We start from the raw sequence: 23,416 nt of genomic DNA on the forward strand, positions 1-23,416 counted from the left end.
ACTTTTGGATGTTACCATTGTTGAGATTCATATTCTGATTGTTGATGTCTCTGCTGTCCAAATTATGCAGGAACTCAAAATATTTTATGCATTATAGGACTTATATATTCTCCTAAATAACAAAATCCTATGCTATTGAATTACAGATATATTTAATCAATAAAGATAAAATACACATTAAATCAAAGACTAAACACAGAAAGAGATCAGTGAATTAAACAAGTCCAAGAAGATTACAGCATCATCACAACAGCCAAAACACCTGTTCAACTTCCTGTTGGCTTTTTCCTGTCATATCAAATGTGTTTTATAAACACTCAGTTACAGCAGCCAGAGCAAGCTGTTAAAGAGTCAAGAGCCCGACTAAAGCAGACACTAAGTGTGGCTGAAGTCTTTTGTAGTTCTTGTGTTTCTGCTCGTCTATTTTTTCTGTTCTTGTTTCTCTGTCCTTTAGTGATTCTGGTTGTCAGGTGTTCATCAGTGTCTGAATTCACTCACGTCGTTTCATTCACTCTGTCAAGTGGGCTATATTAGTGAACTAATGTAGGGAATAGTGAATGAGGGTATAGGGTGTGATTTGGAACACAGCCTTTGAGTGTCGACTTTGAGCGATGTTAACTCACAGTATATTCCTGTAGGCTACTTTCTCGAAAATGACAAACATTACCCAGAATGCATTATTTTCTACAGTATATTACTGTTTTAAAGGAAAATGGTTTGTTATTGTCAGAATTTGGCCGTTTTTCTACAGCAAGGTCTAACAGTGCAGGCACGATTCATTGACCGAAAATGCCTGCAGGTCCCCTACCCTCTTGATGGAGGCCAATGCAACCAGGAGCAAATTCTTCATAGACAGAATATTTAACTCCCTCGGGTCGGCGGTCACGCCGGCGTGATCACCGCGTTTTTTTTCTTACTAGTGTGAAAGAGACTCAAAATACTCCGTCAATGTTGCACATACAATTAAGAGCTATACACCATTTTAATCTGTGGAATATCTTCTTTTATTTGTGTACACTCAGAGTAAAAACTAAATGTTGTGCTTTTTGTAAAATAAAGAAAACTAACATGATGCGTGATCTCTCGTCTCCCTCTGAACGAACTCCAATCTGATAGTTCTCAGAAAATGAACTGTAACTTATGAATACTAATGACAAAAAAAATGACACATATATCTAAAGAAACGTTGAAATGTCATGTTTTAAATCGTACAAGTCAAATCGAAAACAAACATTATGTGTTTATGTAATCTGTATGAAAAGAGAGCCATGTCAGAAGTCCGTGATTCAGCTCATTATCCGCTAATGCGGCCACGCCCACGGAGCCAGCTCTATTCAGATGCAAATTCAGGCAATACATGCATACATTGTCTCAATCGTGTATTTATTGTCTTGAAAAGTGTTTTGAATAGCCATAGTTAGCGATCTCTGGCCTCTGTTAGTTCAGTTATTTCCTGGATTGCCTATTCTTCTTTAGCATTGGCATTTGTGGACTAAAAGTGCACAGAGCGCCCTCCGGCTGCAAGTATGAATTAAAACACAGTATCCAGCGTTCATAGTGATAACAATAAACATTGAATAAATATTACTCCTCTGTATAGAAAATTGACATAAACATGAGAATCCATCAATATTTCTCCAAATGTGCATGCTTTTAAGCTAAAAGCCTATATGAAATGCCATAGAGGTAACATAACTGTTCAGACATTTTGCATCACAGAAATGCATTATATTTTAAAGAATATAATAGAATACCATTATTTTAAATTGTAATAATATTTCACAGTATTGCTGTTTTTTCTGTATGTTTGATTTACATTATGATGAGCTGAGACATGATCAACAGGGTTTTTTCACAGCCTACTTGACTGAAAGAGCTCATTATTTATGCAGGTCATTAGAGCTCTTTATCTGATTCTTTTGTCTTCTCAGGTGAGAATCATCCATTATTCATGATTATTCACGCCTCCACGCATACTGTGTTTCTTGACCAAAGATGTTTTAGAAAATGTAAATCTCTCTATTGTTTTATATGAAGGAGTAGGAATGATAATTTTTACATAATTTTGAAGCAAAAACTCTAGTCTACAACCTCCAATACCCAGAAGTCTTGTGAACACAGATTTAATATATATTTTTTGGCTTTATTTCAGTGACTTAAGTTTTTTGTTTTTTCAATAACCACGCATAAACGTTATTCCTTCAAAAATACAAACATGTACATACATGTTCCTCACATATTATGGTAGCCTAGTTTGTGCTGAATACAGTGTAATGACACTTGTGTCATTAATATGTTTATGAACAACTGAAAAAAGCACAAATGTCAGGGCATGTCAAAACTTCTCCAGGCCCCAAATCAGCCTCAGACGCCAGAGGGTTAAAATTATTCCTCATCGCATCTCAGAACAATGAAAAGTACATGAAACTGACTAAGCTTGATGCGTTTTTCCAAGCTGATGAGCAGTGGGTGTTCACTCTGTTATATGTATAGCCTCAGAATTTGCGTTTGAAAGCTCTGCGCGCTCTATGGGCATGGCAGAATAAGGGGATAATGAGCTGACTTGCCAACATCTGACATGTCTCTCTTTTCATACAGATTACATGAACAGAGAATATTTGTTTTTGATTTGACTTACATGATTTAAAACCTGACATTTCAATGTTTCTCTAGATGTGTATTATTTTTGTGTCATTAGTATTTACTAAGTTACAGTTCATTTTCTGAGGACTATCAGAATAGTCTTAATTCAGAGAGAGACTGTGGCTCGTGCATCGTGCACAATTTGCTTTATTTTGCAAAAAGCACAACATTGTTTTTGTGTACATAAATGTACATAAATCAAAGAAGTCATTTCACAGATTAGAATGGTGTATAATTCTTAATTGTATGTACAAAATTGACAGAGTATTTTGAGTCTCTTTCACACTGATAAGAAAAAAACTAGGTGGTATCGGCAATGCAACCGTTGACTAGAGGGGGTTAAAAACAGTTGTTTGGGAAAAAAAAAGAAAAGTGAATGTCATTTCAGTTCAACAAAAGATACGATGCTTGATTTGGTGTATATTTGCTTATTGCGCTCACTTGCACCCTCTTGTGGGTATAGCAGACAATAAAGTACTTTTTTCCTCTAACTTTAAAGGTGCCATCGAACATTTTTTTACAAGATGTAATATAAGTCTAAGGTGTCCCCTGAATGTGTCTGTGAATGTTTCAGCTCAAAATACCCCATAGATTTTTTTTTATTCATTTTTTTTACTGCCTATTTTGGGGCATAATTAGAAATGCGCCGATTCATGTTGCGGCCCCTTTAAATGCTCACGCTCCCCGCCCACGGAGCTCGCGCTTGCCTTAAACAGTGCATAAACAAAGTTTACACTGCTAATATAACCCTCAAAATGGATCTTTACAAAGTGTTTGTCATGCATACTGCATGTATGCGTCAGATTATGTGAGTATTGTATTTGTATAATGCTACACTGTTGGAGAGATTTATAAAGAATGAAGTTGTGTTTATGAATTATACAGACTGCAAGTGTTTAATAATGAAAATAACGACGGCTCTTGTCTCCGTGAATACAATAAGAAACAATGGTAACTTTAACCACATTTAACAGTACATTAGCAACAAGCTAACAAAACATTTAGAAAGACAGTTTACAAATATCACAAAAAATATCATGTTATTATGGATCATGTCAGTTATTATCGCTCCATCTGCCATTTTTCGCTATTGTTCTTGCTTGCTTACCTAGTCTGATGATTCAGCTGTGCACATTCAGACGTCCCGCCCTTGTCTAATGCTTTGAACATGAGCTGGCATATGCAAATATTGGTGGCGTACACCCCGACTGTTACGTAACAGTCGGTGTTATGTTGAGATTCACCTGTTCTTCAGAGGTCTTTTAAACAAATGAGATTTATATAAGAAGGAGGAAACAATGGAGTTTGAGACTCACTGTATGTCATTTCCATGTTATTTAACTATGCCAATATAAATTCAATTTTTAATTCTAGGGCACCTTTAAGTATTGCCTTTAGAATTTGAATAGTGTAAATATTTCAGAAAGAATTTCAAGTTTAGCTTTTCAGTCATTTTGACAGCCCTAACGAGTCTCCAGATCCTGGAAGCAGCCTTTTTTCCACCTGCTTGATTAATGTGGCAGCCACTGACTTCACCAACCTTGTTGGTTCTGTGGAGCAGGGCTATACCACCATTCCAGCGATCAAATGTCTTTCATCTTCAGGTGAGCTGTGGCTTAAGTCAGTTGTAGTTCTTGTGTTCCCTTTCAGTCGGTCACGTTCGGCATACGTCAGTAGTGACCGACGAATTGGGATATCGCTAGAGAGCCCTATCAGCTTCGAGTGAACTAAAACAGGCCAATGGAATTGGCGTGCTATATTTGCATAATGCGCACCGCCTCCAACAGGTGTATATAAATAGGAAGCGGATACAATCGCACTCTGTCTTTCACTTCGGAGCCAACCGGTTGGTCTCTCCAGCTTTTCAAGACTTGAGTGTTTTTCTAAACGAGCCTTTGAAGAGGATCAGCACTTTCTGTTGGTGTTATGGCACAGCAGCGAGGTCGCGAGCTTCAACGAGGAGCCTGAGCTTTGAGCTCTCAACTGCTGTTTTAACAGCAAAACTTGTCCCATTTAAAGCGTCTGTTGTGATTTGGGCTGGTTCCTACGTTGTGTTCGGGGAGTGGTGTACCCGAACACATCGTGACACTCCCTGCGTGCTTCAGCACGAGAGAGCTGTTCTTTCCCCTTCTAAAAGAGCTTCACAGACAAACCCTTTTTCAAGATGCCATTTCATCTGTGCGTTACTGGGTGCGGTCGTTCCCTGGTCCCTGCTGATGGGCACAATCGCTGCATCACGTGTTTGGCTTCCACCATGTCCCAGGCCCTCTCGGCTTGACGATTGGTATCTCGGGGCGGCCCGCGCTGCTCAAACCCAGCGCCCTGCCCCGATGCCCTTCTTCCCAGAAGTGCACGATGAGGTGACCAGATCTTGGCGAGCGCCCTATAGCGTTCTTGCGAGGTCTGGATCCTCGTCCGCCTTCACCTCTCTGGCGAAGGATGGCGGAAAGACTAGGGGATACGCATGGATTCCCCCAGTCGAGTGGTCTGTTGCAATGCAGCTGTGTCCAACGGCCACCGGCTGGCGCGGTGACCGCGTCTCCCATCCCGGGCCTGTAAATTCTCCAGGACTGACTGAGAAAGCTTACAGAGCCTGTGGACAGGCTGCCTCCGCCCTGCATGCCATGGCCCTTTTGCAGGTTTACTAGGCAAAAGCTTATCGGAAATGCCCCAGGGAGGGCTTTGTTTGGCGGACATGAGGGAAACCGACAAACATCGGTTCCTGGACTCCCCTGTGTCCCCAGTCGGCCTTTTCGGTGACGCGTTGGAGAACTTCGCCCAACAATTCTCCGCCGCACTGAAGCAGGCTGAGGCTATCAGACATGTCATGCCCCGGCAGTCCGCTGCTGCCTCCACCCAGCCGCCGGTGGCTCAGCCTCAATCCGCTCGTCGCCAAGGGCACCCACCCGCGTCGTCCTCCGCCCCTGCTAAGTCGGCCAGGCAGCAGCCAACACCAGCCAAACAGCAGGGTGCCGGTCGCGGACATGGTGCCCAGCCTGTCTCAACCAAGCCAGGTGGTAAGCGGTCGAGGAAGTCACGATCCTGAGACGGGCGACCTGGAGGGGAAGGATCCTGCTCTTCGGGAGAGTTTTCCATCATCTCTCCCACCCCCGGAGGAGGGCCGGGGGGAATTTGTGAATCTGTCTGTCTATCTACCGCCGCTGGCTCTCCGGAGACCAGCGGTACCCACTTCCTCACAAAAAGAGCAGTTTCCCAAACCTCCAGGTCACAAGAGGGCACATCACAGGTGCCAGTGTGATGGTGCAGGCCGCTCCCCGTGTTCCGTCTTCCATATGCACTGCTACCTCGCAGAGTCTGACCACACTTCGGGCCGCTTCTATGCCGTCCGAGTCGGGTCCCCGTACTCTGATTCGCTGCCCCACCCCCGGTACGTCTGTGGTGCCTTTGGTCCCGCTGGCTCGTGTCTGAAAGCGTGGACAGCACTTTCCAGCCCGTCCCACTGGCTCATTCGTACTATCAGACTCGGCTATGCGATTCAGCTCGCCCGGCATCCCCCGGTTTTTAGGGGTGTCCACTACACTCAGGTGTCACTGGACACTGTTCTCCAGGTGGAGATTGCTGTCTTCCTGGCGAAGGATGCAATTGAGCCGGTCCCTCCAGCCAATATGAAGTCGGGGTTTTGCAGCCCCTACTTCATTGTACCCAAAAAGGGCGGGGGGCTACGGCCAATCCTGGATCTGCGTGACTTGAACCGGTACCTTCACAGGCTGCCATTCAAGATGCTCACGCAGAAGCGCATTCTCAAATGTGTCCGTCCCCAGGATTGGTTTGCAGCGATCGACCTGAAGGTACTTTCATGTCTCGATTCTGCCTCGCCACAGACCCTTCCTACGGTTTGCATTCAAGGGTCGGGCAGTACAAAGTCCTACCCTTCAGGCTGGCCCTGTCGCCCCGCGTCTTTACGAAGGTTGCGGAGGTGGCCATTGTTCCCCTCAAGGAACAGGGCGTTCGCATCCTCAACTACCTCAATGACTGGTTGATCCTGGCCAGTTCATGGGAGCAGTTGTGTGAACACAGGGACATAGTTCTAGCTCACCTCAGCCGGTTGGGTCTTCGGGTCAACTGGGACAAGAGCAAACTCGCCCCCGGGCAGAGGATCTCTTATTTTGGTCTCGAGCTAGACTCGGTCGCCCGGACTGCGCGCGTCACCGAGGAGCACGTCCAGCCGGTGTTGAACTGCCTGAGTACTTCCTGCGGGTTGGAGTGCCCCTCAAACAGGTGTCCAGGCACGCTGTGGTCTCCACAGATGCCTCTGCCACCGGATGGGGGGCCACGTACAATGGGCATGCAGTGTCGGCAAACAGAAGCGGCCACACAATTCATTGCAGCATGTGGGCCAGATCATTATGCCACATGTGCCAGATGTGGACCAAATCTGCGCCAACACAATGTTATCTGGGTTATTATTTTTGTAATTTTACATATATTTGTATGTAATTTAAGAAAACAGAAAAAATACTATACAAAAAATACAGTAATTCAAATAAAAATGTGAATTACTGTATTTTTTTCATTGACATAATACTTAAAATAGCAGGCAAGATGCTAAAATATATATGTAAATTAGGATTTTTTTACAGTGTAGTTTTCTAACACACTTAAGTGTGTCAATATTGTGTCCAAATTAGTGTGACAATTAGCTAAAAATAAAATGTTTGAAACTGCATTTAATAATTTTCTAATGTATTTCAACAGGTCACGCATTCACACACTCTAAGAAGAATGTTTTTGAAATGTTTGATGACGAACAGTTAATCAAACGGTATTGTTTGGACAGAGAAAGGCATCATCTTTGTCAGCACTGATTAATGTTGGGCTGAAGTGTTTGTACGGGGCCGTTCACATATCACTTTTGCACACGCAGATTTATTATTTCAAATGTAGAAGCGACATAAAGTGCTCATAGTAGAAGCGACGCAAATGCGGTGTGGCACACTCGTTTTTTCTATGTGCGTCTATGCCGCGGCGAGCTTCGGCCTTTTCGTAACAGCATTGAAAGCTCAGTCGAACAGCTGATCATAGCTGTAAAGGGTGGGTTTTTATTTCTCATCTCCATAAATATATCTATTGGTAAACTCTTCCAAAACAATATTTATGCAATATTGACACAAAATGTGTAAACTAGATTGTTACATGTAATGTGTTATTTTTCTGTGAAGGACAGCTTGAGTTGAAATGTCTGTATAAATAAAAAATGTTGTGTAATATGCTAATTTATTCAAATGAATTGTCCTCTAGTTCCTCGGTGTCCCAGTCCAGCAAAGAGAAAACGAAGGGCTGAGAGTCTCCTACAGATCACTGGTACACTGGGTAAGTAGCTGGATTTTACTCAGATTTTACTCTTTCCTTTCAAAGCAGAAAGTATCTTCTACTATTACTATGTTAAAGATTCAGAGCCCTTCTCATTTAGTTCACGGTTTATATTTTAGGGAGCTTAATTTTCCCCTCATTGTACTACACAAACATTGTCTTTTCAGCTGGTAAATACTCTGGTGAACAGAAGCAGTGCTGCATTGATGGGATGAGAGAGAATAAACTCGGCTACACCTGTGAACGAAGAGCCACCTACATTGTAGACGGGCAAGAGTGTGTCAAAGCCTTCCTGGACTGCTGCAATGAGATGAAAACCCGCAAAAACATGAAGACAGAAGAGGAGGAGCTGATTCTGGCTCGTAGTAAGTATTTTAATGGATTAAGATGGTTACAATATCTTAATTATGACACACAGTAAAATGCCTGTATCATGATACCATTAGGGGAGCTGCTTCTATGGACTGTTGTAATGGGGTAAATCAATATACTTTAGGCCAACTACTGAGTTTAGATTCATCTTACCAATTAATATGTAGTCTGTGCATATTCATTTTAATTTTTAATTTTGTGATTTTAATTTCTGCTCTTCTTATAACCATGAAAGGTACTACAGCTGCCAAACAAAACCAGAGAGAAATGTAATCATATATTATATCAAATTAAATCCCAGATAACAGAATTTTGTTATAAGAACGTTCTCTAAATATTCAGGGTTGGTTCTAAAAACATTAAAAACGTCCAGTTTTCTTGACGTTACAGGAACGTTTTTATAAGGTATAATGTTCCTCAAACGTTCTTTCAACTTAACTTTGATCTAAAATTTTGTAACATTCCAAGAACACGAAAATGTCCAGTTTCCTTAATGTTAGTAGAACGTTATTTAAAGGTTAGTATGATTGTTAACATTCTTTGAATCATTCAAACACCTGCTGTGAACAAGCACTGAAAGAAAGAGAAATAAGAACACAAAGTACAACTTTTGTTGTGGGAGCAAGGGGTCAAATGCACCCCCCCCCCCCCCCCCCATATTTTTCCTGATGTGATCCGTCAGCTCCAGTCCAATAATTTGGAGCGGTTAAGGCCCGGGTATACTTCATTTCCCACGTTCCCCTCCGTCTCGCGCACAGTTGAGCGTGCGAGCCTTTCAAAGATACTCCCGTGATATCATAGCGCATCACCGCATAACTGACGCGCTGCGAGGACAATAAAATATTAGTTAGATAGCTTACTCCTCATTTAAAGAACAACTTGTTTAATACAAAATACTTCTCGATTCACAAAAATACTATTTATTCTCACTATGGGCCACAAGAGAAATATTAAGAAAATAAATTAGATTAATCTCTTTGTCTCTAAGAGAATATGCGCCGTTATTGCAGCGCTTAGTCAGTTTTTACTTTCAGTTTCTGTAGTGAATAGGCCTAATTGACTGGAGTTTGAGACTTCTTCATCCGCATAACTCTCACGCAAAGTTTTGCACATTGTTTGTGTGATATCAACTGGCTCGCCTTCATGGTTTAAAATGGAAATATTTACAATATTGCGACGTGGCATTATTCTTTATCACCAGTTGCTCGCAAAATTAGGACACTGATTCACATATCGTCCGTGATAATAAAATTAAGTGAATTATTAAATAAATTAGTTAATAAACAACAAGCAAACTTAAACTTGTTTTGTACCTGCAAAAATAAATAAATAAATTTTTGCCCCCCCCTACCTCGAGAGCTATATATATATATATATAATATAGTGGTTAATAAAGTCATGTGAGAGAGTTAGCTGTAATATCATTGCGTTCCTATTGGTCAGTTACAGGTGCTCAGCTTAGCCTGACAGTTAGCCTGCTCCGGCCAGGCTAGTTTCCCAGCATAAGTTGCCAGAGTAACTGAGTTTGAACTCATTTAAGTTTATTTTATGAAACAGAATTCGCTGACAATAAGTCTGAGTAACTAAAATAAGCCTGGCTTGTTTTCTAATCTTGATTTATGAAACAGCCCTCAGGTAAATCTGTTTTTAGAGTTGTTTAATCATCTACTACTCAGATCGAGAGATGTAATTGATTTGATTTAAAGTTGATGTTTCAGTGGCTGAAATCAGATCAATTATTATTTGCAGTAGAAATTAATTTAAATGAAAAAGTTCTCAACATTTGAAATAAAATAATTATTTTTATTTACATAAGAACTATTTAAATAAAATAATTATTTGTTTGGTTTAACTAAGAAAATAAGTCAAATTGTGTGAAATAAACGAGCAGTGGTATTGAAAACTTAAAAAAGTAAGTTCACTTTACTTTCATAAAGTTATTCTAACTAAACTTTATAAGTTCAAATAATTACATTTGTCAAGTTGAAATACTTAAAATTCTAAGTAAATACAACTTAACTGAGTCAATTTAAAATAATAACTCAAAAGTTAAGTTAAAGAAACTACCTTTGTTTTACAGTGTGCTTTAACTGGTCTGTTCTCTGATAGTTTTTTGTTGTTATTGCAACAGGTGATGATGATGACGATTATTATACAGACTCTGATGAGATTGTGTCACGTACTCAGTTCCCTGAGAGTTGGCTTTGGGAGGAGATTGATCTATGTGATAATTGGTGAGTAGGCGACTTTTAGACAAAAGCTGTAAGTTAAGCCTTTTTCACAACCCATTGACTCTTAGTAAATAATTGATAGGATATTATTCATCGTGAGCTGTTGGTGAAGCTGTGTGTGTGAGTGCTGCAACAGTTTTTCTTGTATTGTCCTCATATTCCAGTCCAGCACCAGTCAGAGATAAAGTGATCTACCTGAAAGACTCTATTACTACATGGCAGATCTTGGCTGTCAGTCTGTCACCAACACTTGGTAAGATGAAGCTGTAAACGCAGAATACATGGTCTGAAAAACATCATCATCCTGGAGTTGCTGCTTTAAATCCTTCTGTGTGTCTGTGTGTGTTTCTCCTCAAAGGCATCTGTGTGGCAGAACCTGAGGAGATTGTCGTTTTTAAGAGTTTTTTCATTGACCTCAAGATACCTTATTCAGCAGTGCGTGGAGAACAACTGGAAATCAAGGCCATTATTCACAACTATACACCAAAGAACCAGAAGGTAGATGAAAAAATAATATTTATTTATTTATTTATTAAAAATATAGTCAGATTTATGGTGTACATTAAAACCATCTGCATCATATAAACATTTTCTGCTTAAGTCAAATAATTTGACAGCATACATGGATCCTGAGAGTAATTTCGGTTATTGAGCTGCTTGTGACTCAAACTGAAAAAACTGTAGGATACTGCCCTGTGCTAAAACAGAAATGTCCATCATCGCACTTTTAATATTTGATTTACTCTAGATTTTTAAGTGATTTGTGTCTCACTCTCCTGTTTTCTCCAGGTGCGAGTGGAGTTTATGGAGACAAAAGATGTTTGCAGCTCTGCCAGTAAGAAAGGCAAACACAGAACAATAGTAAAGGTTGACAAAGACTCCAGCATAGCAGTTTCATATGTGATTATTCCCATGACACTGGGGGATCATCATATTGAGGTGAAAGCTTCAGCATATGATTCTGTCCACTCTGATGGAGTAAGAAAGACCCTGAAGGTGGTGGTACGTCTGATGAGACTTCTGTCTCTTTTCATTTGATTTGGTCATTCGTTAACATGATACTCTATAGATGTTTGTCATATTTTGTATAGATAAACTAGAGCACCACATATAGTTAAAGGTGCAATAGGACAGTGGTTCCCATCCTGGAAACACTGTCCTATTGCTCTAGCGGGAGCGGATATGTGTTGAGGTAAAAAAAAACAACAAAAAAAACACTAATTTATATTAAATAAATATACTAATTTATATTTAATATAAATTCCACTAATTTATATTAAATAAATATTTTTAAAAGGTTTTTTTTGTTTGTTTGTTTGTTTTTTTTAATGCTTACCATGCCAATATAATACAGTAAAAAAAATATCTTATATAACAATTATTTCAATTTTGCTCACTCTATCGATCGTGCAACGTTCTTATCAACGTAATGGCAAAATGAAAAGGAAAAATGGCAGAGAAACGTAAATGCGGTGATTCTTCATCAGAGGCGAAGGAAAAGTTTAGACACTATGACAAAACCTACCTAAATTTTGGTTTTATTGAAGGTCAAGACAAGTCTCGGACAGAATGTGTCTTCTATGGTGAAAGACATCAGAAAAGTATTTGAAAGAGCAGGTAATAATTTACAGAAGGCCACTAAAGCTTCCTTTAAGTGTTTGCTATTGATTGCCAAGGCAAAAAGGCCATAGTGAAACGACCACAGTGGCGGGAGAGTTTGGGCTTATCGTATTTGTTGACAGAGATGAGTTGAAACGGGACATACTTATGTCTACCAATTTACCCACAACAACTACAGGTCGAGATATTTTTATGGCTGTCGATTCTTACATCCCACAATCTGCCCTATGCAAATCTTGTTGCTTGCTGCACAGATGGGGCTGCTGCGACGATGGGTAGAAATAAGGGATTTAACAGCCGTTTTGATGGAAAAGGCTCCAGAATGTGTAATCTTTCACTGTATGATTCATCGCCAGGCACTCACCAGTAAAAAACACGGTCCAGAGACCTTAGTGACACACTGGCAACAGTTGTGAAAGTCGTAAACTTCATTAAAGCTCGCCCTACCAACCAGAGATTATTTGCACAATTGTGTGAGGATGAAGCACACCAAACTCTACTGCTACACACGGAGGTGCGTTGGCTTTCGTGTGGCAAAGTGCTCGTGCGCTTTCTAGACTTGCAAGATAAAATCCTGGAATTTCTGCGATGTCAAAACCACACACTGTCGGAGCAGCTGACTGATGTGTTCTGGATTAAAACTGCATACCTTGCTGACATATTCACTCTTTATAATGAGACCAACTAGAGACCGCAAGGCTCGGAGTCAACCATCTTAGAGTGCAAAGAAGCAATCGATGCTTTTATGTGCAAGCTGGAGTACATGGCCGGAAAAATGTCACAGGGGCATTTACAAAACTTCCCACTGTTGCTTCAACACTCTGGCGGTACCGTGAGTGCATCTTTGCACACAGAGTTTTGCCGTCTCATAACTTCGCTACAGGAGGAATTAAAGTTCCGCTTTGCGGATGTTGACGCATTATCCAAGGAGTTGTGCGTTATGGATCCCTTCACATACAGACTTGAAGATGTGGAATAACTTGGCTGTGAAGATGAGCTTGCTGAAATTCAAACTGATTCACTGTCAAAAAAATAGGCTTCAAAAGGCCTTGGATAGTTAGTGGACCTGTTGTCGCACCTAAACTCGCAAACTATGCAGTTACAAAAATCATTCTTCCTTTCAGTACCACCTACCAGCCTTCAGTGCCCTTGTGGCTATAAAAAAAACAAAGTCCTGCAACAGACTGGATGTCCACAGTGATTTTAGACTGTCACTGGCATTACACCTGACATTCCTTCCCTAGTTAAAGGCATGCAAGCCCATTAGCGTTATGAGTTAGCCTTGTAAAAAATAATGTGTAATTGACAGTAGCTACATCTGTACATACATACAGCATTCTAACGTTTATATTTATCATAACATTCAGTATTGTACATAAGTGTTTGTTCATACACAATAAGGTGAAAAGAGAGAAACAGCATTTACTTGTGTAAAAATGAAAATATCAACGTTTTACATGTATTTATGTAATAATGTCATTAACTTAATTTTAATAAACTTAAAATAGTTTAATTTATATTTATTATACATTGACTATATTAATGCTACACAGACACACACTGCTTAAACACTGCTTGAAAGTCTCCTCATATCCTGATAGCAATCACTTGTTAAACACATGTTAAACGGTCTAAATGTATTTTTATAAATATATAGTATATCATCTATGGAAAGTGTAGGACCATAAAATGTAAATCCAACCATTATATTCCGTCCGAATTAAATAATACAGTGTCCTACCTGCCTTCCAGCATATGTTTTTACATTCCCTCGTGCACCCTGTTTGTGCAAATATCGTACGTCATCAGTGCATATCATGCTATGGTGAGTTCATGTGCACAGAAGTCAGTCAAGGAGAACCGCAAACAGTTTACATTCATTATTATTGTAATTATGTGCTTTGAGACATGAGGTAGTTTAACTCCATATCTTGTGACACTTTGCTGAGAACAGCTGTGTGTGCATTCCTGTGTTTTTGAGGAGGCGTGGCTTTGGGCTGTGATTTGCAGGGAGGGTGGGATCACTTTCGGTGCTAACGTTAGCATTTCCCAGATCACCTACTGCACCTTTAACTCTCTCTCTCTCTCTCTCACACACAGTCAGAGGGTGTACTGGTTCCATTACATAGACCAAATGTGGAGCTCAATCCTGTTAAGAATGGTGAGATATACTGTTAACCACACAATAATATTTACTATGTTTTACTTCAGTTCTAAAACATTACACACATTATACTTAAAGCCATTTATGAAAAAAATAATATGAATATAATTATAGTTTCAGTTAATCGAAAGATCAGAATGAACTCCTATACTTTATTTGCTACTCCTACTCTTACTCACTAAAATAAGTACAAAATCTAGAGAGCCCCTAAAAAGACATGGTGGTGGAAAAAATTTGAGATGGGAGGAATTTTTATTATTATTATTATTTTTCTTTTTACACTTGTGATTTTGGACAAACACTTCCTGTTTAATATCCCTCTGGCAGAGGTTCAGACAGCTCTGTATGTTAACAATGGAACGGTTAATAGAGTTTTATTTTGAACTTAGACTGAAGTATAAAGAAATGTGTCCAGAGCTTAGTACAAGGCACGGTTTTGAGGTAAGTGAAAGACACCTGAAATGGATAAGTTTGGTAAAGTTGGCAACATATTCACAGATTTATGTTAAAACACAAATAACACCTGTTTTCAATCGTAGTAATGTAGAAAATGAGCTACAACCTAATTTTCCTTCCTCTGCAATTGACAAAATACATTGATCTCTATGCGCAGGCGACTAAAGGGATTGTCTGAAAAGTGCAAAACCTGAAGTGTTACTACAAAAATAACTTCAATGTTACATACCCTAGTGTCACCCAATTCAGTTCAGACATCACTGCTCTTTTGATTGTTATACTACAACACTTAGTTTGGAAAAATGTGCTTTTGCATAATTTTTATGGCTCTTTTCAGTTTTTATGATTCAGTTTAGAGATCAATGCTCTCCTGCTGGTTATACTACACTTGGTTTGATAATGTGCCGACATTGCAAGCGGGCCCCTGCAATACTCACATTTCAAATTAAATGTGTTGGTTTGAGATTTGAAATCACGTCATTCATGCTCTATTGTCGACCATTTCATATCAAAGCATTTGAGCGAAGCGCCGCTCTATGCAAGCGCGCTCCACTCAACTGTACTGCTCACTGGTAAAAGAAGTTCGCTCAAATCCTGCTCCGAAATGAAATTTCTATGTACTGTACTAAATGTGTTGTAGCCTTTGTTGATGCTTGATTATTGATTGTTGGAGATGTTTACCATTTTGCATAGAAGGCCTCAGCCCATTACTGTATATGAATAGCGCGTGAGTGTGATCAAATTAATGATACTTAGCTGAGCCAGGAGAAACTGTACATCTCTTTAGTTTCATACAGACTACATTGCAGGGGAATGTTTGTTTTAAATGTTAATTATTTTATTTAAAAGTAGATATTTCAAGCTATTTTTAGATGCGTGTTTCATGTTTGTGTGATAAACATTCACTGAGTTTTAGTTAAATTTTGAGACGTGTTTCAGAAAGATTAGCTGACAGAGATAGAGATAGACAGAGATAGCTGAAAGTGCACCTGGTTTATTTTCTTTATTTTACAAATGCACACTGTTTTGTTATTGTGAGTGTACATTAAAGTAGACCATTTTTTAGTTTAATGATGTATTGCACTTATCTGTATGGCCAAAAAATTTTTATTTTAAAGGTGCCCTAGATCCCTATTTCACAAGGTGTAATACAAGTCTAAGGTGTCCCCAGAATGTGTCTGTGAAGTTACAGCTCAAAATACCCCATAGATTTTTTATTATACAATGTTTTAACTGCCTATTTTGGGGCATAATTAAAAATACGACGATTCAATGCATGTCCCCTTTAAATGCTTATGATCCCCACCCCCAAGCTTGCAACTCTATAATACATTGTATAAACAAAGTTCACACAGCTAATATAACTCTCATAATGGATCTTTACAAAGTGTTTGTCATGCAGCATATCAGATCATGTAAGTATGGTATTTATTTGGATGTTTACATTTGATTCTGAATGAGTTTGATAGTAGCCTATGCTGCGGCTAACGTGGCTAAAGCTAACATTACACACTGTTGGAGAGATTTATAAAGAATGAAGATGCGTTTATACGGACTGCATGTGTTTAAAAATGAAAATAACGAGAAATATCTGTTCTCCGGACCGTGACTACAGTAAGAAACAATGGTAACTTTAACCACATTTAACAGTAAATTAGCAACATGCTAACGAAACATTTAGAAAGACAATTTTCAAATATCACTAAATATATCATGATACCATGAACAGTTATTATCAATCCATCTGCCATTTTCACTATTGTCCTTGCTTGCTTTACAATAGCCTACCTGCATAACTTCTGATGAGTTGGCTGTGCAGCTCCAGACGTGATGTCTGTGTGTCTGAGAGTGGCACCATTTCTGGCATTTTTTGTTTGTTTGTTTTAAATTAGGTAATTCTTTAAAGAAAGCAGCCATCAAGAATCAGCTAATGAATCACAATAATGGTGACGTTTCATGCTGGGAGCCACCATGGTATAAAACTTATGACTCCCAGCATGCATTGCAGCATGAAGCATGTCACCATAGATGAGAAACATATGCTGATTTTTGATGCCTCTAACAATTCAAATTCATGAAGGTTCTGTTGGTAAAAATAGCTTTGTTGTGAACAACAGCTTTCGGCCATTGATGAGACTAAATCAGTTTTCTTTTTAATGGTGTAAACCATATCACCTGATTGCTTTTGTTTATGGTTTATGTGCTTCTGTGGGTACTGTTACAAAGACCACAAACTTAACATAAAAACAATAGATTACTGTCGTAACTCTGGTTCTCTGAAACATAGAGTGGAGAGATCCATTTATGGGAAGGCCAATGCCAGGTAAGGCCCCACAAGCATATATGGGCTGCACGCACTGCTATTCTGCAGAAACTATATTCGCTTCTGGGGCGACAAGCGGGGCAAAGCTGGTGGATCTCTCCACTCTATGTTTCAGAGAACCGGGGCTACGACAGTAACCTATTGTTCTCTTTCATCATCTCGTGTTCAAGATCCACCTATGGGAGAGACATGGACAGCTCCCCGATTGCCCAATACACTCACAGTGAGGTTCTGTAAGCCAGAGAAGGATGGTCACCCCAAGTGGGTGGTGCCTGACACGTCCCATAATCATGCACCTGGCAACCCTGACGCACACACATGACTGCTGTGCACCTGGGTGTTATCAGAATGAGAGACAGGCCCTTCTCTCTCACCCTGGCCAGTGTGGGAATTATCAGGCACAGGGGAGGAAAAGCATACAGTAGAACTTTGGGCCATGGGTGGGCCAGTGCGTCTACCCAAAGTGGCGCGTCCATATCCATAGCGAGAAGAACACAATGGGTGTTTTCGTGCAAGGTGAATAGATCAACAGTTGCCTGTCCGAAACTCATCCATAGTATGCCCACTATCTGAAGGGGAGGAGCCAATCTCCATAGAGTGGGTTCCCCCTCGATAGAAGATCCACGGGCCTCTGTTCCAAATGCCTGGAACGTGGAACGTGAACGCCTGCTTTACACCAAAAGCTTGTGAGCTAGAGCGTGAAGTTTCGACGAGCATGCTGCCCTGGCGATTGCACTTTCACTCCCTCTCTGAACTATGACACTGTTCATTAGAAACAGAACATGCTCTTGAGAGAGAGATACTCGCATGGAGACTGAGTTCAGCTCCAAACCCAGGAAAATCACACTCTGACTGGGTGTAAAATTCACCCTGTACACGAGAGATGTGATGTGTATGAGCACACGTCAGGTGTCTTGCAACGCTTTCTCCTTCGACTCGGCTACGATGAGCCAGTCATCTACGTATGTCAAATTCCGCAGACCTGACATTCTCAGGGAAGCTAAGCCCGCCTCCACACACAAACAAGTCTGGGGGCCGAGTGCGAATCCGAGAGGAAGAACAGTGAATTGGTAACGTGCCTTGATAGGCGAAACGAAGAAACTTTCTGTGTGGTAGATAAATGCTTATGTGGAAAAAAAGCATCTTTCAGAGCAATCGATGTGAACCAATCATTCTGTACTGAACGAGAGAGAACACAGTAGGTTAACATTCTGAAATTGTTTCCTCAAATATTTGTTCAACACGGAGATCCAGAAAAGGACGAAGACCATCACAATGGGAATTAGACAATGAGAGTTAAAACCCTGCTCATAAAAATGCAGAGGTACTACTCACCCCGCCCTTTCTCGAGAAGAGATCCCATCTTTCAGAATCTGAGCGGAGCTTACACCGCTGATAACAGCAATGAAAGTGGGGTTTTCTGGCAAACTGAAGTCTGTACCACTTTATAATCATTTGAATCACCCATTCGAGAGTCGACACAGAAAGCCAGACTGTCACATGACTCATGAGAGTTCCCAAACTCACCAGAGAATTGCTTAGTGCTGCCAATTTAACCGGATTGTTCATTTGTGATACAAGGGCACCATCTAGTGGACAACTTAGGGATGGAATGTAGGGTTGCTTAGAGCAGTGGTTCCCAACCACATTCCTGGAGGCCCACCAACACTGCACATTTTGCATGTCTCCTTTGTCTGACACAACCATTTTAGATCTTTGAGTCACTACTAATGAGCTGATAACCCTAATCAGGTGTGTTTATTTGTGGAGACATGCGAAATGTGCAGTGGTGGTTGTGCCTCCAGGAACGTGGTTGGGAAACACTGGCTTAGAGATGTTCTCTCTTATTAACAAATTCATTATTCATTTTATTTTATTTTATTTGTGTTATGGTGAACACTGGAGCAAAAGCCTTTATTAATCAGTGAGAGCTGTAAGTAGAACTCCTAAGAGTTCCTAAACTCACTGGAGAATTGCTTAAGGCTGCTAATTCTACCGGATCGTTCATTTGTGAAAAAATCTGCTGGACAACTAGGGGGCAGCACATGGAGTTTCTGAGAGATGTTCTCTCTTATTTTTTTGTGTAATGGGGAACACTGAGGCAAAAGCCTTTATTAAATTAGTGAGAGCTGTGTAGAGCATGGTGTGGTGACACTGCTTATGCACTTTTTCCTCACCAATTTCCCTTTTTGAAAAGGGGGAAACACATTGGGCAACACGGAGAACAGTGAAGCCTGTGTGTACTTGAAGTGGGCACCCATTGACAAAGGGGGTGCTGACCTCGCCGACATATAACTTTCGTCTTTTGAACGGTCGAATACGAAGCTAAGCCAGTGGCTTGTTGCAGATCTTAATAACCCTGCCTGCATATGGAAATGGCATCTGATAGCAGGGGGGTCTTAGGCAGGACCAAAGAAAGGCTGGCCATGCTCAACCTTCACTCCCACGATGTGCCGTTCTTCACTATCGGGAAGATCAGTTAGATTAAGCCACAGTTCACATTCTCTTCACAGAGAGAGCCATAGAACGCCCACTAGCTTAGACAGCTTGACAACAAGACTTTATAAGAGGCCTGGTGGATGGACTTGGAAAAGTGATCCATTTTGCCGAGGAGAACAGGCTTTTGGAGGGGTGAGCAGCCAACCTTGAGCGGGGTTAAAGGGATAGTTCACCCCAAAATGAAAATTTGATGTTTATCTGCTTACCCCCAGGGCATCCAAGATGTAGGTGACTTTGTTTCTTCAGTAGAACACAAATGATGATTTTTAACTCCAACCGTTGCGGTCTGTCAGTCGTATAATGCATGTCATTAGGAACTCCATCTATAAGAGTAAAAAAAACATGCATAGACAAATCCAAATTAAACCCTGCGGCTCGTGACGACACATTGATGTCCAAAGACACGAAACGATCGTTTTGTGCTAGAAACCAAGCAGTATTTATATAATTTTTACCTCTAAAACAACACTATGTCCAACTGCCCTGCACATCCGGTTAGTGAGGTCTGAACGCGCTCTGACAACGGAAGTGATGTCTCGCACTCATTGAAGCAAAGCGCAAGACATCACTTCCGTCATCAGAACGTGTTTTCAGACCTCACTAATCAGATGCTGAATGCAGTTGGACAGTGTTTTAGAGGTAAAAAAAATATTTAAATATTGTTCGGTTTCTCGCACAAATCGATCGTTTCGTATCTTTGGAAATCAATGTGTTGTCACAAGCCGCAGGGTTTAATTTGGATTTGTCTGTGTGTTTCAAGAAGAAGATGGTTACTTAATGATGATGGTTCAGCCGTCATATAGTGGCTTGATTTATTGATCTCATTCAGAGTCTGATCCTTAAGGATATAAATCTATTATTTTTGCATTGTTTAGTAGGCTTGTGATATTATGAAATATGTGAGTTTTTTTTTTTAATTCATTATACAGAAAGTGTTTTCAGCTGTGTCTTTTAGACTCACAAACATCAAGAGTCAGTGTACCTCAAAAATGGTGTCAATCATAAAAAGGCTTTTTTTGTGCCTTTAGTAGCTTGTTTTGTGATGTTCAGAGTTGATCTGAATACTTTTTTGATTGTCACCATTGTTGAGGTTCAACATAGAGGAGGGCTCATTTTGAGAAAAATTAGGTTGTAGCTTATTTTCTATAATACTGCATTTGAAAAGAGGTGTTGTTTGTGCTTTAACAACATTTAGCTCATAAATATTTGATCTGGATAATTCAAATATGTGAATATTTTGCCAACTTTACCAAACTTATCCAGTTCAGGTGTCTTTCACTCACATCAAAACTGTGCCTTAAACTAAGCACTGGATTCTTTATACTTAAGTCTAAGTTCAAAATAAAACTATTAACCACTCCAATGTTAATGTGCAGAGCTGTCTGAACCTCTGCCAGAGGGATATTAAACAGAAAGTGTTTGTCCAAACTCACAACAGGTTTTGCGAGAGAAAGTTTGTCCCTTAGGGGCTCCGTAAAAATCTGATCAGTACATGACTTATGACTCTTCTCTATCATACTGTTCTTTGTTTCTCATCCCAAATTTAAACAGGGGAAAAACCTGTATTTGTTAGATCTGAAATACTACATGATCAGGTTCCAGGCACAACTGTCAACACCTACATCGCAATTACTGGTAAGGAAAAGGATATTTTCATGAATGTGTAGTGATTATTTCTTAAAGGTTGTCTGCATGTTTTGATTAAGGAGAGCTCAAGCCTTGATCTGCAGTTATCTGATGACATCTGACTATTCCTTCATGTCCACTACAAATTCTGCAGCTCTTGTACAAAGATTGTACAACAATACTTATTGTTGGGGCTAGTTTGTAATAATTGCATTCACTTTTATTCACCAATTCTTTTTGTTTTGTTTTTGTTTTGTTACGTAAACATTTTTATTTATTTTTTTGCATAAAAATGTTATTTTTAAATCTGTTCATCAAGTGCAGTCACAATCACACAAGCACTTGAACAGATTTAAAATAACACAGGAAACATTGTGATCACCAAAACCATATTCAGAGGTGGTCAGGGACGAATTCTGACATTCATAGGAGGAGTAAATGCAGTCACACTTTATATTAGGTGGCCTTAACTACTACACAGCAAAAACTGCAGTGTTAAAATAACTCTCCTGGGAGTATATGTGAGACCATACTCAAGAGTGTTAAAGTGTTAAAATAAGAGTGTTAAATGAACACTGAAGCGTGTTAAAGTTAATGAGTTAATTAAGTGATTAATTGAGTGATGATTGAGCATTATTGAAGACACCTGATGATAACAAGCAGAATCACCAAAGGAGAAATCACAATGTTTAAGCCACCATCATGGAGATCGGCGTTTGCTTTAGTTGGGTTCTTGACCCTTGACTTTTTAAAATAAAATTTTGTTTGGGCTGTTTTAACGGAGTTATAACAGCCAGACAAACAAAGAGAAAAGATGTTCAGGTGGTGTTGGTTATGTTTTCACATAATCATTATTTGATCTGAATCACTGAACTGAGTTAGATTTACATTATTGATTACAGCAGCACTGTGATTCTACAGCAGAAGATCAGCTTTATCAATATAATCTGAAGGATTTCTCAAAAGTTGTTCTGATTTAAAAAAAGAAAACGTTCTTTTAGGCACACACAGACATCAAGAATCAGCCTCATATCTTATCTCATTACAGAGTTGTAGACTGTTGTAACGATGTAATTATTTAGAGAAACTACCAGCTCGTCCAGCAAACCGGTGCTTCTCATAGAATATTATGAACGGAGTTATTCTCTGGCCATGAGAACAACTTGCTATTATAGCATCAAAGCATAAAACGATCAAAAAATGTTAAAGTGATTTGGTCTTCAGTTGAAAGAACAAACAGAACAATCGAGCGTGAATAACGTTTTAATATATGCAAACTACGAATACAGAGGTTATACGTCTAAATATATATACAAGAATATACACACCTATGTACAAGAGTGGAAGTAGAGAAGGAAAGAGAGAAGGCGAGTAGCAAACTTACAAACAGTCCTAAGCCAGCACGGAAATCAGTTTCATCATCTAAGATTGAGAAACGGCAGTATACTTGCATTGGTTGTGCGTGTCGAATTTTAGTTTACCAAGGAGAAGGTGTGTGTCGTCGTTTTTATGGAAACCCAAGCTAACACACCTCCTGAATTGTAGCGGCCAATAGATGCGCAGCACTATTTGGCGGGCAAAGTTCCTTTGTTTGGTCTCCTAGCTGAATTTGCATACTTAATGACTATCAGATCGGATTTCGAGATGGAGTACGTTCTTCACAGTATCATTAAACACATAGAAAAATGCATTTGTCAGCTATGTGACATATCTCAGTGAATAGCTCGAGTCCGGAGCTTTACGGAGAGATCAAACTCGATAGATCAGAAAGGCATAGAAAGGAAGTTATGGTTTACAGACAAAATTCCACTATTAAAATGCACACTAGCACAAATACACTCATTTAAACACTAGGAAACATGCATAGGCCCTAAATACATGATGGATATATTTCAGCATAGTTGTATTTTACATATACAGTCAAAAACGTATATTTGTGTGTTTCTGTATGTGTCTGGGTGTGTGTGTGGTGTGTGTTGGAATGTGATCTGGTCAGTCTCTGGGGGGTGCTCCTTTTGAAGTCACCAAAGTGAGGAAGCTGGAGTTTTCTGTTTACCCTCACGGGTCCACAAACCTGCCGAAAGTCACAGCCGGCTGGAGCCGATTTAGTGATTTACAAACACAGTTCATCAGGTTAAAAGCGTTCTGAAA

At 39.9% G+C, this 23,416-nt stretch overlaps 2 protein-coding genes across 3 annotated transcripts in view; one reads left to right on the forward strand and one right to left on the reverse strand.

The window, feature by feature from the left end:
* LOC125271359 (complement C3-like) overlaps positions 1-23,416 on the reverse strand; it is a 731,185-nt gene that overhangs the window by 192,541 nt on the left and 515,228 nt on the right. The gene's annotated exons all lie outside the window — the stretch shown is intronic.
* Positions 1-23,416, forward strand: part of LOC125271349 (complement C3-like) — a 118,898-nt gene that overhangs the window by 43,141 nt on the left and 52,341 nt on the right. For both annotated transcript variants that reach the window (XM_048195412.1, XM_048195411.1), the window contains exons 16-23: positions 7,903-7,974; positions 8,142-8,339; positions 10,478-10,580; positions 10,742-10,830; positions 10,936-11,075; positions 11,367-11,579; positions 14,298-14,358; positions 21,191-21,274. In XM_048195412.1, coding sequence (XP_048051369.1) covers positions 7,903-7,974; positions 8,142-8,339; positions 10,478-10,580; positions 10,742-10,830; positions 10,936-11,075; positions 11,367-11,579; positions 14,298-14,358; positions 21,191-21,274 — 960 coding nt within the window. The remainder of the gene's footprint in view (positions 1-7,902; positions 7,975-8,141; positions 8,340-10,477; positions 10,581-10,741; positions 10,831-10,935; positions 11,076-11,366; positions 11,580-14,297; positions 14,359-21,190; positions 21,275-23,416) is intronic.

The sequence above is a fragment of the Megalobrama amblycephala genome, linkage group LG7 (genome assembly GCF_018812025.1).
Source record: "Megalobrama amblycephala isolate DHTTF-2021 linkage group LG7, ASM1881202v1, whole genome shotgun sequence".
Classification (NCBI taxonomy): domain Eukaryota; kingdom Metazoa; phylum Chordata; class Actinopteri; order Cypriniformes; family Xenocyprididae; genus Megalobrama; species Megalobrama amblycephala.